A 14,153-nucleotide genomic window follows, 5' to 3' on the forward strand; every position below is an offset into this window, starting at 1 on the left:
TCGAGACGACACAGCTCAGCGACCGCTCTTTCTGCGTCATAGCTCTGCGACTCTTCTCCCACGTTGTCTCTGTAACGTGTTTTCTTCTCTGTTCTGTAGTAAAAGGTTTATTTTATATTCTATAATGCGCCCGTTAACGGAAGAAGAGACGAAAACGATGTTTGAAAAGCTCTCCAAGTAGTAAGTAGCTACTTTTATAGTATATTATGCTGTGTTATAACACCAAGTTAGCTGGAAGCTGAGGGTTTGGAGCTTGCTGCTAAGTTAGTAGGGCTCTTTAGTAAAGACAGCGGTTCTGTATGGAACCATAGACACTCAAAAAACTGATTTAGCTGTTGTTATAACGTCAAACTTATAACAGCAGAACTCTTTTTGGTGCTATGTAGAGTCATTTACAACACCATCAATCTGAAGAACCATTTCACGATGCAAAAATATGTAAGCATGCAAACGGTTCTTTATAGAACCATTGTCTTTAACGAAGAACCGTGTTTTTAAAGAGTGTAGCACATGCTGTACACTAGAGCTGGGCAATATGACTACCGTAATCGTGATATCACTAGTTTTCTGAGCATATGGTGGATGTCGTCAGTAGATAAATTCCAGCTGCATGTTTTATTAAAAACAGAGCATTATCAGTAATATTAAGGAAACAAAATGTCCTAAGTATCATATTGCCCAGCTCTACTGTTTAACGTTACCCTTAATTAAATATGCTTTTTAAAAGGGTCTTTAGTAAAGAGAGTGGTCATACATAGAACCCTTTGGGTGCATGAGTGGTGTTTGGATGGTAAATATGTTCTTCTCTACGATGGAAAACCTGGTGAATATGGTTCATTTATTAATCTTTAAAATTGATTCCATATAGCAACAAAAAAGCTCTACTGTTAAATGTCATAGAACATTTTGGTAACTGTGAGCTGATCGCAGCTGCAAAGACACAGACACCTGGCTGTTATGTGATTGCTGTTCATTTTGTATACATGGATATCTGTCTCCCTTTTTTGCTTTTAGCATTGGTGCGAACATCAAACTTCTTGTTGACAGACCTGATGGAACGTATTGCTTCAGACTTCATCATGATCGTGTATACTATATTAGGTGGGAATGCAACCACGACTCCTTTACCTCATTAATTTTCAGTATTTTAGTGTTAACCAACATTATTGTCTCCTATTTATCAAACCAGTGAAAAGATACTGAGGCTGGCCACCAACATGTCTCGAGATAAGTTGGTATCTGTTGGTACGTGTTTCGGGAAGTTCACGAAAACTCAGAAGTTTCGTCTCCATATCACAGCTCTTGATTTTCTTGCTCCATATGCAAAGGTATTAAACCTCCATTTTGTTGTACAGTGGAACTAAAATAGTTATTTTGTTACAGAGGTGGCATATCCCTTATTTTACTGATTTAAATATGAATACTGGCTATGGTAAAATTATACCAGGAGTAATGTTTTTGTCCTTTGTCAGTATAAAGTGTGGGTGAAACCTGGAGCAGAGCAGTCATTCCTATATGGAAACCACATCATGAAGTCAGGCCTTGGTAGGATTACTGAAAATACACCGCAGTACCAAGGAGTGGTGGTATACTCAATGGCAGATGTACCTCTGGTGAGAACTTCCGTAATCTTTAGCATAATGCATGTGAAATGTTTCATTAGTACAACAAATTATTCAGGTTTTTTTTGCACACATGTAATACTATGTCTGATCTGTTTCACCTTGAAGGGCTTTGGAGTAGCAGCAAAAACCACACAGGAATGCCGGAAAGCTGACCCTATGTCTATCGTAGTGTTCCACCAAGCCGACATTGGCGAGTACATTAGGAGTGAGGATACACTGACCTAAGAGCATTATGGATCTCAAAATGACTGTTACTTTTTGTTAGTGGCTGGACTATGAACAACATCTGCCAGATGAGCAAGAGACCAAAATGTGCTATTTTACCACAGGTAGTTCAGAACTGACCATATTATTTACCATATTTTTTTGGATCAGTCTTTCTCCTCATTCAGTCATTCAAATCAGTTGACAGTGTAATAACTCTCTGCTGGTGCACTACTGAAGAAGAGTGAAATCATTACAAAGCTTGGTGGCACATTCAGACACCAGACTAGCCAAGAAGATGGCTCACATCTGTTAACTTGTGCTGTGACATTGACTTTTTTTCTCAATTATTATTCAGATATTGCTGAATTTGGAATCTCCTTCTTGTAATTGGTTGCATGTTTATGTTAGAAGATCTATGTGGATGACCAATACATGTTTATTTAGAATTTGGTCAAATTTGTTTATAAACAATTGATTTAATTGCTGTGGTTCCACTTTGCAGGTGAATTAAATATGATAATTTAACACTTTTAGTTTTGACTTGTTTATTCATACTTATCATTCAACCGTTATAAAATAGGTGTATGAATACTTTAAAATGACAGCATTACAGTGTAAACAAACATCTACTTGGAGTTTTCTGTTTAGTTAACTGTGTGAAGTTTTAAGTTTAAAAGGTTTAATGACATTGGTTCCACTTTTTTGCCGTTTTGCTTTGGCTCACAAGACTTTGCATTGTGTGCTTAGCACAGCATCCTAGCATTCATATTTGAGCAGTCTAATTCTTTGAGGAATTTAAAGGTAGGAATGTGAAGATTGGAGTGTGTGAAGGTTTTATGTCATCCAGGTTGGAGTCAAGCCAAATTAACTCGTAGGCTCCTTAAGACTTTTTGCCATCACCTACAAGGCTTCATAATATCATGGATGAATGACAAAACATCTTGAAGATTTAATGATAAATATGGCAGATTAATGTAGAGATTGCTATGGGGCATGGCTGGACCTCATATTCCTTGGCCATTCTACAACCTTGCAGAACAATCACCAGTTCTAAAAAAATTCCATTTCAACATCATTGTTCATACCATTACACATCAATCTTTATTTATTTTTTCTATGGAGAAAATTCATTTTAATTTAATTCAGGGTCTGCGCTCTGAGCTCTGACAGGGGTGCTTCATGTGACCAGGGGGGAAATCTGGGATTTCTTTTTACCATTGAAACTTTAAAATAAACAACAGAAGGTTTTATATTTTGGATTTTTTTAAATAAAATGTTATTACAAGTAAATTTAAGAAATAAGAGTATTATATTAATTTTAAGCAAATTTGTGACACTGACCTTAAGAAGTTTTTTTTTTTAGTCATATCTCTTCAATTGAAGCTTTTGCACAAACTTATGGATAGTGTAGGTACATGCATTTGGCTCAGTTCTCTACTCCTATTAAATGTTAAATCACTATCTTTGTACTTCAATAAATCAGACTTGCTCCTCTTGCGAGATGACTTCCACCTGTATTTAGTTTTGGTGGTTCCATCAAAGTAATATGCCTGAGTAAAAGGGAAGGTTATTAGAAGGCATATTGGATAGTTCAGGGTTCTGAGTAACATAGTTAATATAAATTTGATAGCTGAGTAACTCAGTGGAAAGTCAATGGATATAGTAACAAGAAGTAGCGTCTGAATAAATGAATATAGCCACTCTCAGAAGCGATTGGCTTGCTTGTTTTCACACTGTGTGCCATTTTAAGCCAAAACATGGAAATCTGCACAAAGCCAAATATGAGTATGGAGTTTGTTATATTAATTAAGTTTGCTTAGTTTATAGGTTCCAACACAAAACTACGGTCCATCTTAAAACAAATGTGATGTAGTTTAGTGTACTGTAATGACGTCAGTATTTCCCACCGATTGCTTTTTGGTTTGAGACTGAAATCAACTGAAGCTTTCAACAGTTCTGAACCTAATAACTTTATTATGCAAAAGAGTTTTACATATGAAAGAACAATTATTTTATGACACATTTGAAAAGTTCTTGATAAATCTGTAATCATTCACACTGTATATAATGTAATCGGCGTTTGCTTTCCAGTTGTAAAGAATAATGCTTTCAACCTTCTCTGTGATTGTATTATTATACTTCTAGACATAATCTTGACCACAGTTATCACACTTGGCATGGGTTTTTTTTTAAACTTGATCATCTGACTAAACTACAAGTTTATAAAGCTTTGATATTCTACTCTTTTCTTCTACAATAAACCCTTTAATGCAGGAAGGTCATGTGCAAAAAGCATTTCCCTTGCTTTTCTTTTGTATACTGAAGATTAATACACTTAATACACACTCCTGCAGCACAGGGACCTGACTCTCACACAGAGAGTTCACACAGCAATGCTAGGCAATAATGGCCAAGCCATATGTTCAAGGAATCAATGCAGTTATATTAGGCAGTTCTCTTTTTGTAGTGAGGAAAGCATTGTAGCACATATATTTAGTGTTAATAAAATGTTCCCTCTTCTTCCTAAATACTTAAAGATAGAAAAAGCACAATATACATTCTTAGTGACATACATGCTAATAAAAAGGCAAGATTCCCCCAAAGAATTTCAACCAGTATAACCCAATTAAGGATTGCAGATGTGTAGTGAGCTCCATCCCCTCCCTCCCAACAACATGGTGTACATCCTGCATTACAGAATAAAGATTAGTCATCAGGTTTTACTTAAAAACATTGTCTCAGGTAAACAATTAAAAAAAATTGAACTGCCAAGTCATATTCGATAAATTCTAGCTTAAACTACAGTACACTACATTCTGGTTGACTGGATTTGTCCATGTTTTCATTTTTTCTCTTTCCACAAAGATATACAAACCGTACAAAACAAAGATGTCAGAATCAGTTAAGGGCTTGAAATGGGTGATCAATATGAAAAGCCAACAATCATCACCTAGGGAGCATTACTTCTCAATTCCACTCAGGGAGTATTTGCAGTTTCTTATTTCAATGCTCAACACCTCATCTCACGCAATAGCCAGCAGGCAGAATCATGTGTGTTAGAGCAGGGAAGAGTTTCTCTAGAACTGGGATTGGAAATAAACTGAAGAAACCATCACAGCAGGACTATCAAGTTGCTGAAAACGTCTAATGGCAGCTACAGAACCCATAAGAACCAATACTGTCAACTGTCATGACACTAAAGAGGGCAAAATCCTGGAAAGATTAAGCTCTGTTGGAGCAAATAGGGCAACTGGTGATCCTTGGATCTGTTTCATACGCTGTCTTTTGTATCATGAACATGTAATAAGGGTAATTCCATCGATTATCTACATTTCTATGTACTTAAATCGTTAAGATGTAAACAAAGTAAAGAGAGTCCTTTGATGTGAAATGTGCTATTTTTGAGAAACTTGCCAAGTCACAATTGTTCAAAAATAGTGACAGGAACTAAACATCTGATATTGGGATGCACAATCTGAATTTTTAATTTTTATTTTGGCAATTTGTTAGAATCGAATGACATAAATGAGTCAGGTAACTGCAGTTATCCTGCTTTTACACTTTTACCACAATGTCAAAACAAGGCATGAATCACTGTGCTACACAGCTGGCTGCCTCTTACTTTTGGTTTAGTATTTTATTAGGCATTTTTTTTTGTTTGCAGATTTAAAATCCCACTGAAGAGCAAACAATGTAATTTGTATTGCAATTTTTGCTAACAAAAAAATGTGCTAGTGCATTCCATGTATCCAAGTAATTAATTATTATTATTATTATTGTTATTATTATTTACATTAATAAATAGTTACAAATGTTTCCTGAGACAGTTTTGCACTAGCTTTTAGATGTTTTAGCCTAAAACATTTTTAATCCATTTGTGGCAAAAAGGTACAGATAGAGACTTGTAAGGCATAACAGTCAGATTTACCAGTATTTTTCAAGACCTACATTACACGTAAACACTCAGATGACATGTAGGGTATTTTGGGATAGCAAAAAAACAGCAACATGCATTACATCGACTGGTTCCTATCACCACCATTTTAAACACAAGAGTCGTTGAATTTCTCCTACAGGTTTCTTCACCATTTCACATTCAAAATACTCTGAACGAGTTTGTTTACATCTCTGATTGAAATTCACCTTTAAACAGGGGATCACCTCATGTATATTTATTTAGGACTGTGACCGTATGAACTCATGCCCCCAAGTTTTCATTTCTAATATACTAATTCATCAGTAACAAAAATTAATGATATGAAGTTGGCCCAGTCAGTCCAAGGTCTCTCCTAAATTCAATACTAATCAAAACTGCTCTACACCTACTGCATAAAACCATTTAGTTTGTAAAACACGGTTCATTTGCAACAATTATTTTTTAAGAATAGTTATTTAAAAATCTATCAACTGTTGAGGTAAAAGCTCTCATCTTACAGAGAAGTGAAAAATACAGTGAAAAACACATAGTGAGGAGCAGCCACAGAACTGATAACAGCAGGTCAATCCTTAATTGAGGGATCGTGCCATCTGTGTGCTGCTGAAAAAATGTCAAGTAGCCATGAAGATGTCCATGTAAGTTCTTATGAGGCTCAGCAAGTTTCAACCTTACATGTTAAACAGGAATGTCTGGATGAGTGCAGTAAGATGAAGCAACAGCTGGGTCTGACTTGAGTGCTCTGCAACGATGGCCGAATTCAAGTGTGCAAAAGGGTGCAATTCATGCTTAAATTTTATATACCCTAAAAAATGATTTGCCTAGATTCATGCCAAATAACTGCAAAAGCGATCTTAGACATAGCATTGAGATAGATCAGCAGTCTAAATACTCAGTGCCAATTACGCAATTTAAAGATTGTGTAAATGACGCTAATGTCATTATATAGTATAGTATATACTATAGTATTTTGTCTACAATGTAAGGAGCTAAAATGCCATGTGTATCTGATTTAAGTTTGGATTATTCTAAACCTAAACAGGATAACTAGCATTTTATTGCAGCCTAATAACAAGCACTTAATGCATTAGGATTTTTGAGAACTTTCTTGACAAATAAGACATGTTCAAATTCCAATTTGGTCCATGATATTTTTCTTTGACTAAGATTCATTCAGTGGAAAGGGCATGACACAATTACTTTGACACAAATACCCTTATATTTCTTGATGTAACTAAGTATTGAGTCCATTCTTTCACACTTATACACAGGAAAACAGTCCCTTAAAAACAAACCAAAAAATCTGTTTGAATGTTCATGGAGACAGGTCAGGCACAGCCAACATAAGCAGAAGTAAAAATGATCCTTCTGTTGAGGTCCAGTGGTCTATTAGGGAGTCATTATTGTCCTGGCCCCTCACCTTCACTGGGGCCACTCTTAGTCTATTGCACATTCTCTTCACTGTGTTGCCCTACCTGCATTGCCATTAGGAGAGATGTGCCTTGTCCTCAGTGCATGGGGTTATAGGCATGATGGCACACTGACATGCTGGGAAAGACAAGATTTCCTTTTTAGACAGAGAACTCGGAGCCACCCTTACGAGTGTGGACCATCAGCAGGCGCCGGAGGCGCAGTCCAGCAAATGGGTTGAACCACAGAAGAGAGGGAGGGCCTCCAAATACTGCCTTCATTCCCTCCCAGCGCACTCGCCGCTCCCATGTTGGCTTCTCATTCTTCAATCTCTCGATTTCCTAGAAGCAAAGAAGGTAGTGCGTGGGATGCCACAGACAGGCAATAAAACAATTTATCAATACAGTCTCATGCTCAGGTAAAATCCCAAATTAGCGAGGTAGCCAATTGAAATCTGGTCTAAGTTACTACATCACTGAACATCATTTAAGCAAAAGAAGATTTAAGGCTCTGTATCACGATTAACATCACGGCTGTGATTCGGTCACAAAATAAAATGAAAAAAAAAAGGAAAAGCAAATATTATATCAAATGTGCCTTAATGCTGGCACCTTCTTACACTTAGCATAGTAAAGTTAGTAGTAAAGGCTTTATACTGCACATTCAATGGATATTTAACTCTCATATCAATTTCTTAAATAAATGTCCAGTAATAATCATACTTACATTTTCTCACTCCTAAAAGACACAACTACAACAAAATATACTTTTAAAATGTCAGTCTTATTTTGTTGAATATAATGTTTTGGAAACCCATATCTCCTGTGCTTGTAATTAAGTAACCATCTAAACAGTACATAACATATTTCCCCATGTATTTAGCTAAAATAAGGCAAAATCACATCAAATCACTTGCAGTAAAGACAGTTGCACGATTTGGTGTGGTTCTGCCTTAATTGATCTAAATACATGGGAAATAAAATGTCCAACTGTGCACTTCTTAGACAGTGCCTTAATTACTAAAGCATCAGTAAGCTGCGTTTCTGAAACTTCAGCAAAATTTAATGGCAGATATTCTTCAAACACATTTGGTTACTGTTTGCATTTTGTGTCTTCTCAGGACTGGGTAAACGTAGGATAGATAATTTCTGGATTTTTATTGAATGAGAAATCAAGAAGAGAAATTCGAATATCCAACAAATATCTTTTTTTTGTATGTGATGAAACAGAAACAAACAATTAGCTAGACAGCAGTCATTATTTAACAACTAGTGGTTAGCAAAATGATGTCACTGTGACAACTGTCAGTCTTTGCTGTCTGGCTGTATTTACAAAGAAAGGTTCTCAATCCAAAAAAAAAAAAAAAAAAAATCAGACTGCACCACTGAAACTAACACTTGTATTCACTTGAGTTCTACAGCATTCACGTTTTTTTTTTTTTTTTTTTTAAACGGGTGGCTTAAAACTTGTAAAACCATTATTCTTAACGTCCATTCCCTGATAATTAACAGTATCTAATTAGCCAATTTTATGTCATATATCTAATATCTAATTATTCTAAATCAGCCATTAGCAACAAAATTGGCCCTTGTCCAAGCTGTTACTGGGAAACAATTTCTATGCCTGTTCTGCTTGACTCACCGTTTCATCATTACAGATGGAGTGAATTTGCGTGCCGAACATGACAGCAGTGAACGTGAGAAAAAGGAGAGCCTCCAGGCAAAGGAAAATAAGAAGCATGACAGCCACAGGAGGGGAGAAATCACTGCACTCTGTAAAATCAAGAATTTAGCAAAAGGTCATGTTCATGACATCTTTGCTTCCATCCTGCATTGTCTGACTTGGACAATGCAAGACTGAACCCAAATCTCTGAACCAAGTCAGATGATGGGCAATTACAATATTTTAGCAAATGATAAAAAAATGATAAACCACAGTATAACACAATACATATCTCACATTCTTACAGGGATTTACTTGTTTATATGTGTAAACAATCAGGTACTGATGTTTCTGGCTTCAGATCAATTGGAATTATGATTAAGTGATTGACTGACATGATGATTCTGCTACAACTGGATTCAGTTTAGGGAAAACAGATATGATTTGGTACCTTCCTTCAAGAAAAAAAAAATCTCAGAAGTCTAAGAAAAAAAGAAGTGCTTTTTCTTAATATAATTAATATGCTTAATATAAATTTTAGAGGTGTATGTAAACATATGTCTTTACATGCATTTTATATATATATATATATATATATATATATATATATATATATATATATATATATATATATATATATATATAAAATAACAGGTTATTAACACATTATTAGAATACACTGCACATTTTTTTTTTCTGTGTTTCAGTCATTAAAATTTTTGGTCCTGGTCATCTTTGAGTAGCAATCTTATGTTGGGCCAAAATGTATAAGCTGCATCACTATGACTCACCACTCCACTGGACTTTGACACAGGTGAAGAAATGGAAACCACTGAGGCAGAGGGCATGCAAGGAAATTGAGGCTATGTACATCTGCACAGAAAAGAGAAAGGCAAAATCAACAGCAGCAACAATATATTCAGACAGAAGACACAAAACAATCTATTAAATGTTTACTAATAGCTTACACAGCAAAAAAGGACAGTGGAGATAATCCACCATCACATAAACTCTGGGCTGAAACCAAATGTCTGTTTTTATTATTATTTAATTATTACTGTCTGTATGTGACCTTTTAAAAAAATTAAATAAGACCCAACAAACCAAATTCCCTGAGCCATAACAGAAATTCAAATGTCAGCTAATGTTTAACCTAGATTTGACTACCATTGTTTTCATTGTACCAAGTGACTGCAAAGTAGAACCTAAACAAAAGAGTATAGCACCCCCACACCCTTCTTACAGTGAAAAGGACAAAGAATCGCTGATTGTTTTCTCCCACACAGTTGTTCACCCAGGGACAGTGATGATCCATTTTCCTGATACATCTCTTGCAGATACTAGAGCAATACAACAGACAAACTAATTTATTTTCCTGACAATATCAATAAAAATGTTTTTTATTAAGCAGTGGTGATTTCTTAGTAGTCACCAACACACTGTGTGTGACTACTGTTAAGATGAGTATGAGCTTAGTTTAGAAGGAAAAAAAAAAGTTTTACATGCTTCTACAACTAGCTCTTAAAAAGAAAACAATTATTTATTTACCTGCAGTGATGGGCTCTCTCTGGCTTTATGCTGCAGCATTTAGGACACTTGTAGATGACTTCCCCAGGTTTCAGCTGCAAGCTGTCCATGTACTCTTTAGTGGCATTACCCTTAGGAACAGCACCCTGAAAAACATGACCTTCCATTAGTCAATCTAATGGCGAGTACAGTTATACAGAACGGACATTAAAAGTTGTTCTGACTACATGTGACAAAAGCATTGCATACAGCATATAATGGCTTGAATTGTGACTTCACAAAACAGTGACGTGAAACTACAGAAGATGTACTACAATTCTTGGCTCCACACTCCAACAAGGATATTAAAGACCACAGTTGGTGGGTGTGATGAAACGGTCACAGTGAATGTGCCCAAGTATCTGCCTCCAAAAGATGTTTATGGATGGTTTCTTAAATACAAAGAAAGCTATCTTTAAGGACATTTGTTCAATTGTGTAGACAGTTCATGGTGGCTGCTTCACAATTTAATCCATATTGTCCTTCAATGTCTATGAAACACTCTCATAACACAACATTTCATTGTGTAAAGAGCCTGATAAAAATGGATTAGAGAGAACCACAGAGGGTGAAACCAAGAAGAGGATTATTCTGCATCAGCAGTTTAGAACTGCAAATGTGGCCAAGCAGTCTTGGCTCAACTCTGTCTCTCACTCACCACATCTCTTAACAGATGACCCACATGATGTCACATTAAAATAACCACCTCAGGAATCTTCTTAAATCTTGCCCCTAAAGTCTTACCGGATCTGTCAGCATGGTGCGTAGGTGTGATGCCAGTGCCAGCACAGCCAGGAAGTTAAATGCCACCCCGTTGATTAGAGAGTACCAGAAGCTTTTAGAGGGGAGAAGCATAACAAAATTCACCACAAATTCTGCATACAACACCAGAAACCAGGTCATGAAGGCGCACACCATGCCACAGCCATCCTGAATGAACCAGATACGGCCCACTGCCACCTCCTCCTCCCCACTGCCCAGCAAGGGATGATGCTGTTCCACATCCCGTAGCCGGTGCCCAGAAGACTGCATTCTTGTCTACCTGTACAAAAGAAGTGAAATAAATACAATTAAATGTGAATGTTTTCCGAAAGTTAAATTAACCTTTAAAACTAATAATATAATTCTTCTTCTTTTTTTTTTTTTTTTTATTATTTTTGATCTGCCATGCATAAAGCGCAGTCAGATTTACTACATATTTCATGTGGTCATTAATAAGAACTAACCACTCAGAAATGATCCAGTGTAGAGAAACATAATGCTACAAAATATGCACCTGAACTGAAAACGACTCCCTTCTTTCTCTGAACTATTTGTCATAAACAAACACACTGATAAACATCTCAATAATCATTTGGAGCTTAGAATATTTAAGCAGTCATTTAAGCTGTTAGGCACATTTCTATAGTGTTACAACCTCAATACTATGAAGTCAACAGATGACTAACAACCAAATCACCAGTAAGATAGTTATTTACAAACCCCCATAATTAAATAAAAAAGCATCCAGGTAGATGTCACATACACCTGCTCTAAAAATAGCAAACGAATGTAGAGCTAGTGACTGAACTGCTTATTTGGTAGAAGAAAAAGCTGTGTCAGATGACGCATTATGATCCAATAAACATCACCTTTCTAGTCCTTCACCTCTAAAAGTGCAAATAAGGTCCACTTCATTTGCACTTTTACCCACAGGATGAGGGACATTTCCATTAACTAACCTGGTGTTACTGCAACTATGCTGCCAATCAAATGCTTAAAACATGAAAAGCAGCAGTTCACTCGTTTTTCTTCTTACCTCACTGGGCTCTTGATACTCTGCACTTCAGAATCGTATAAACACAGCTCACTGTCAAATGCTATTCCAAATGTCTTCTTAGAACAACTTACTATTCTCTGAATTCATTTTTACTACATTTATGAATTTCTTTGCAAATGAAAATAAAAATAAGGGCAAGAGAAGGGCAAACAAACTGCTTGATCAATTTATGCTGCTCATTGATTTTCAGTCACAATTTCAGCAGAGGCTTCATCAGTTGACAGCATTAGCTACTATGCAGCAAATAAAAATGCATCGGTTCTTAAATGGCTCTTGGCTGGTATTATATACAGTTAGAGGAAAAATGTTTGTGTGAAACCTTTACACTGTACAAATATACTTCACACTCACAAAAGCTATCCAGTGAGAGGTTCTTTATAAATCCAAAATTGGAATCACTGTCCTGTGGTTCTCAAACTGGTCCTCAAGGACAAATTTTTTCTCCATCCCTGTGCGATTTATGTTAAAATAAAAGTATGGACCGTGGAATGGTTTGAGAACCACTGAAATCTGGCTTTTATTTCTCAGTATGTATATAAGGCAATGATTAAAAATTCAAGTAGGGCTGGGTGATACGACTATTTATTGTTATCATGATAACCTGCGCCATAATGTCACAATAAGCTTTTCCAGGTATATCATGGATATCATTGGTACTTAAGAAACATTGACAAACTGTGTGTTTCATTACAGAAGAGAGCATTATTAGCCCTGTTAAACTGGATTTAGAGCCATATGTAAAATAATCCATGAAAATACTTTGTTTTGTTAAGATGTGGAAGCACTTGCTCTTTTTGCCCATTCCAACATTTTAGATATCAAAAACGAATAATGTGTCATATTGTGTACTGTGAAAACTTCAAAAGTTTGTTATATCGCCTAGTTCTATATAAAAGCATAGGCAGTGCTTTGCAGGAACGACCTTCTCATTCAGAAAGGTCTATATTTTACAACGGCAGCCGAATCAAATAACAAAACACTTGGCCAGAGCTACCGCAGTCATCTGTACTCGCCTCAGTGACTGTCACTCACGCTGACATGCCGTCCACCCCGCTGACCTGGGCAGCACTGCCTCGGCAACATCCACAGCGTTAAACCTGCGGAGGACACAAAAAGGCAACGGCTAGAGAAACAGCTAACACATGCTTACTTTCCAGTATACATGAAATATGTCACATCACGGAGTCTGATAGCAACCAAGCTGGATAACGTTAGCTATTTAAAGAACTCGGTGTAACAGACATTCGTATTAGCTTGTTCGTTAGCTAGTGGAGTCGAAAAAATAAAGTCAAATGCAGCCAAATTTTAAAGCTTACAGCAAAACATTATTATCTAACGGCAGATAAAACTCAATTAGCCTACAAATTAGAAGTTAGCTTCTAACTTAACCCAGTTAGTCTGCCGCAGCTCTGAGCGCTAAAGCTAGCTTAGCCGCTAACGTTACTGTAACAATGAAACCAAGCGAGCTGCAGCTAAGCTCGCTAACCCAGCTAATTAAGCAACCACGGCACATGCTAACGTTACCAGTGACAGTTCACAGAAGCTTATCAGTTAGCTAACTAATGAAATAATCAAGTCTGCAGTCTTAGCGATCCTTTAGAAGTCTGCCATATAACAAATGTTAGAAATGTTGTCTAGAAAGTCAGTTAGCAGTTAGCTATACTGAACTGCTTTCTGGCTAACAGCTCAGCTCGAGCTAAGTGACAGCTCTGTTTGACACATGATGCTCGCTCTTAATAAAAGCTTCTTCTTACCGAAATTAATTTGTCGCCCGGTTGTTTTCCAAGTTTTACGTCAGTGACAGTACAACATGGGCGTTTGATTTCATTACAACCAACTCTAAAAGTCCCAACTTCAGCAGATATTTTAAACCGAGCAGTGCAGATCAGGTCATACAGGCTTCCGGACTCCTCTTCCCGCTCCGTCTTCT

The 14,153-nt window shown here is 36.5% G+C and overlaps 2 protein-coding genes across 2 annotated transcripts; one reads left to right on the forward strand and one right to left on the reverse strand.

The window, feature by feature from the left end:
• On the forward strand, positions 1-2,365 carry nip7 (NIP7 nucleolar pre-rRNA processing protein). Its single transcript, XM_017712699.2, has 5 exons — positions 1-180; positions 1,015-1,101; positions 1,190-1,328; positions 1,473-1,613; positions 1,731-2,365. Exons 1-5 carry the CDS (start codon positions 125-127, stop codon positions 1,848-1,850), a joined length of 543 nt encoding a protein of 180 aa, XP_017568188.1. The 5' UTR covers positions 1-124; the 3' UTR covers positions 1,851-2,365.
• A 1,416-nt stretch (positions 2,366-3,781) lies between these two features.
• zdhhc7 (zinc finger DHHC-type palmitoyltransferase 7) lies at positions 3,782-14,153 on the reverse strand. Its single transcript, XM_017712117.2, has 8 exons — positions 13,978-14,153; positions 13,237-13,320; positions 11,149-11,446; positions 10,387-10,511; positions 10,082-10,178; positions 9,630-9,711; positions 8,818-8,948; positions 3,782-7,517 (listed from the first exon to the last, which is right to left on the reverse strand). The coding sequence occupies exons 3-8, from the start codon at positions 11,434-11,436 to the stop codon at positions 7,338-7,340; spliced, it is 903 nt and encodes a 300-aa protein (XP_017567606.1). The 5' UTR covers positions 11,437-11,446; positions 13,237-13,320; positions 13,978-14,153; the 3' UTR covers positions 3,782-7,337.

This window comes from Pygocentrus nattereri, chromosome 7 (genome assembly GCF_015220715.1).
Source record: "Pygocentrus nattereri isolate fPygNat1 chromosome 7, fPygNat1.pri, whole genome shotgun sequence".
In the NCBI taxonomy this organism is placed as follows: Eukaryota; Metazoa; Chordata; class Actinopteri; order Characiformes; family Serrasalmidae; genus Pygocentrus; species Pygocentrus nattereri.

Excerpts from the sequence above, each read along its gene's own strand:
- nip7 (XM_017712699.2), top strand. The coding sequence starts at position 125 with ATGCGCCCGTTAACGGAAGAAGAGACGAAAACGATGTTTGAAAAGCTC. Across the intron at positions 181-1,014 it reads TTTGAAAAGCTCTCCAAGTA|CATTGGTGCGAACATCAAAC; the intron begins GTAAGTAGCTAC and ends TTTTGCTTTTAG. Across the intron at positions 1,329-1,472 it reads TTCTTGCTCCATATGCAAAG|TATAAAGTGTGGGTGAAACC; the intron begins GTATTAAACCTC and ends GTCCTTTGTCAG.
- zdhhc7 (XM_017712117.2), bottom strand. The coding sequence starts at position 11,436 with ATGCAGTCTTCTGGGCACCGGCTACGGGATGTGGAACAGCATCATCCC. Across the intron at positions 10,512-11,148 it reads GCACCATGCTGACAGATCCG|GGTGCTGTTCCTAAGGGTAA; the intron begins GTAAGACTTTAG and ends CATGTTTTTCAG. Across the intron at positions 9,712-10,081 it reads GATTCTTTGTCCTTTTCACT|ATGTACATAGCCTCAATTTC; the intron begins GTAAGAAGGGTG and ends TTTTCTGTGCAG.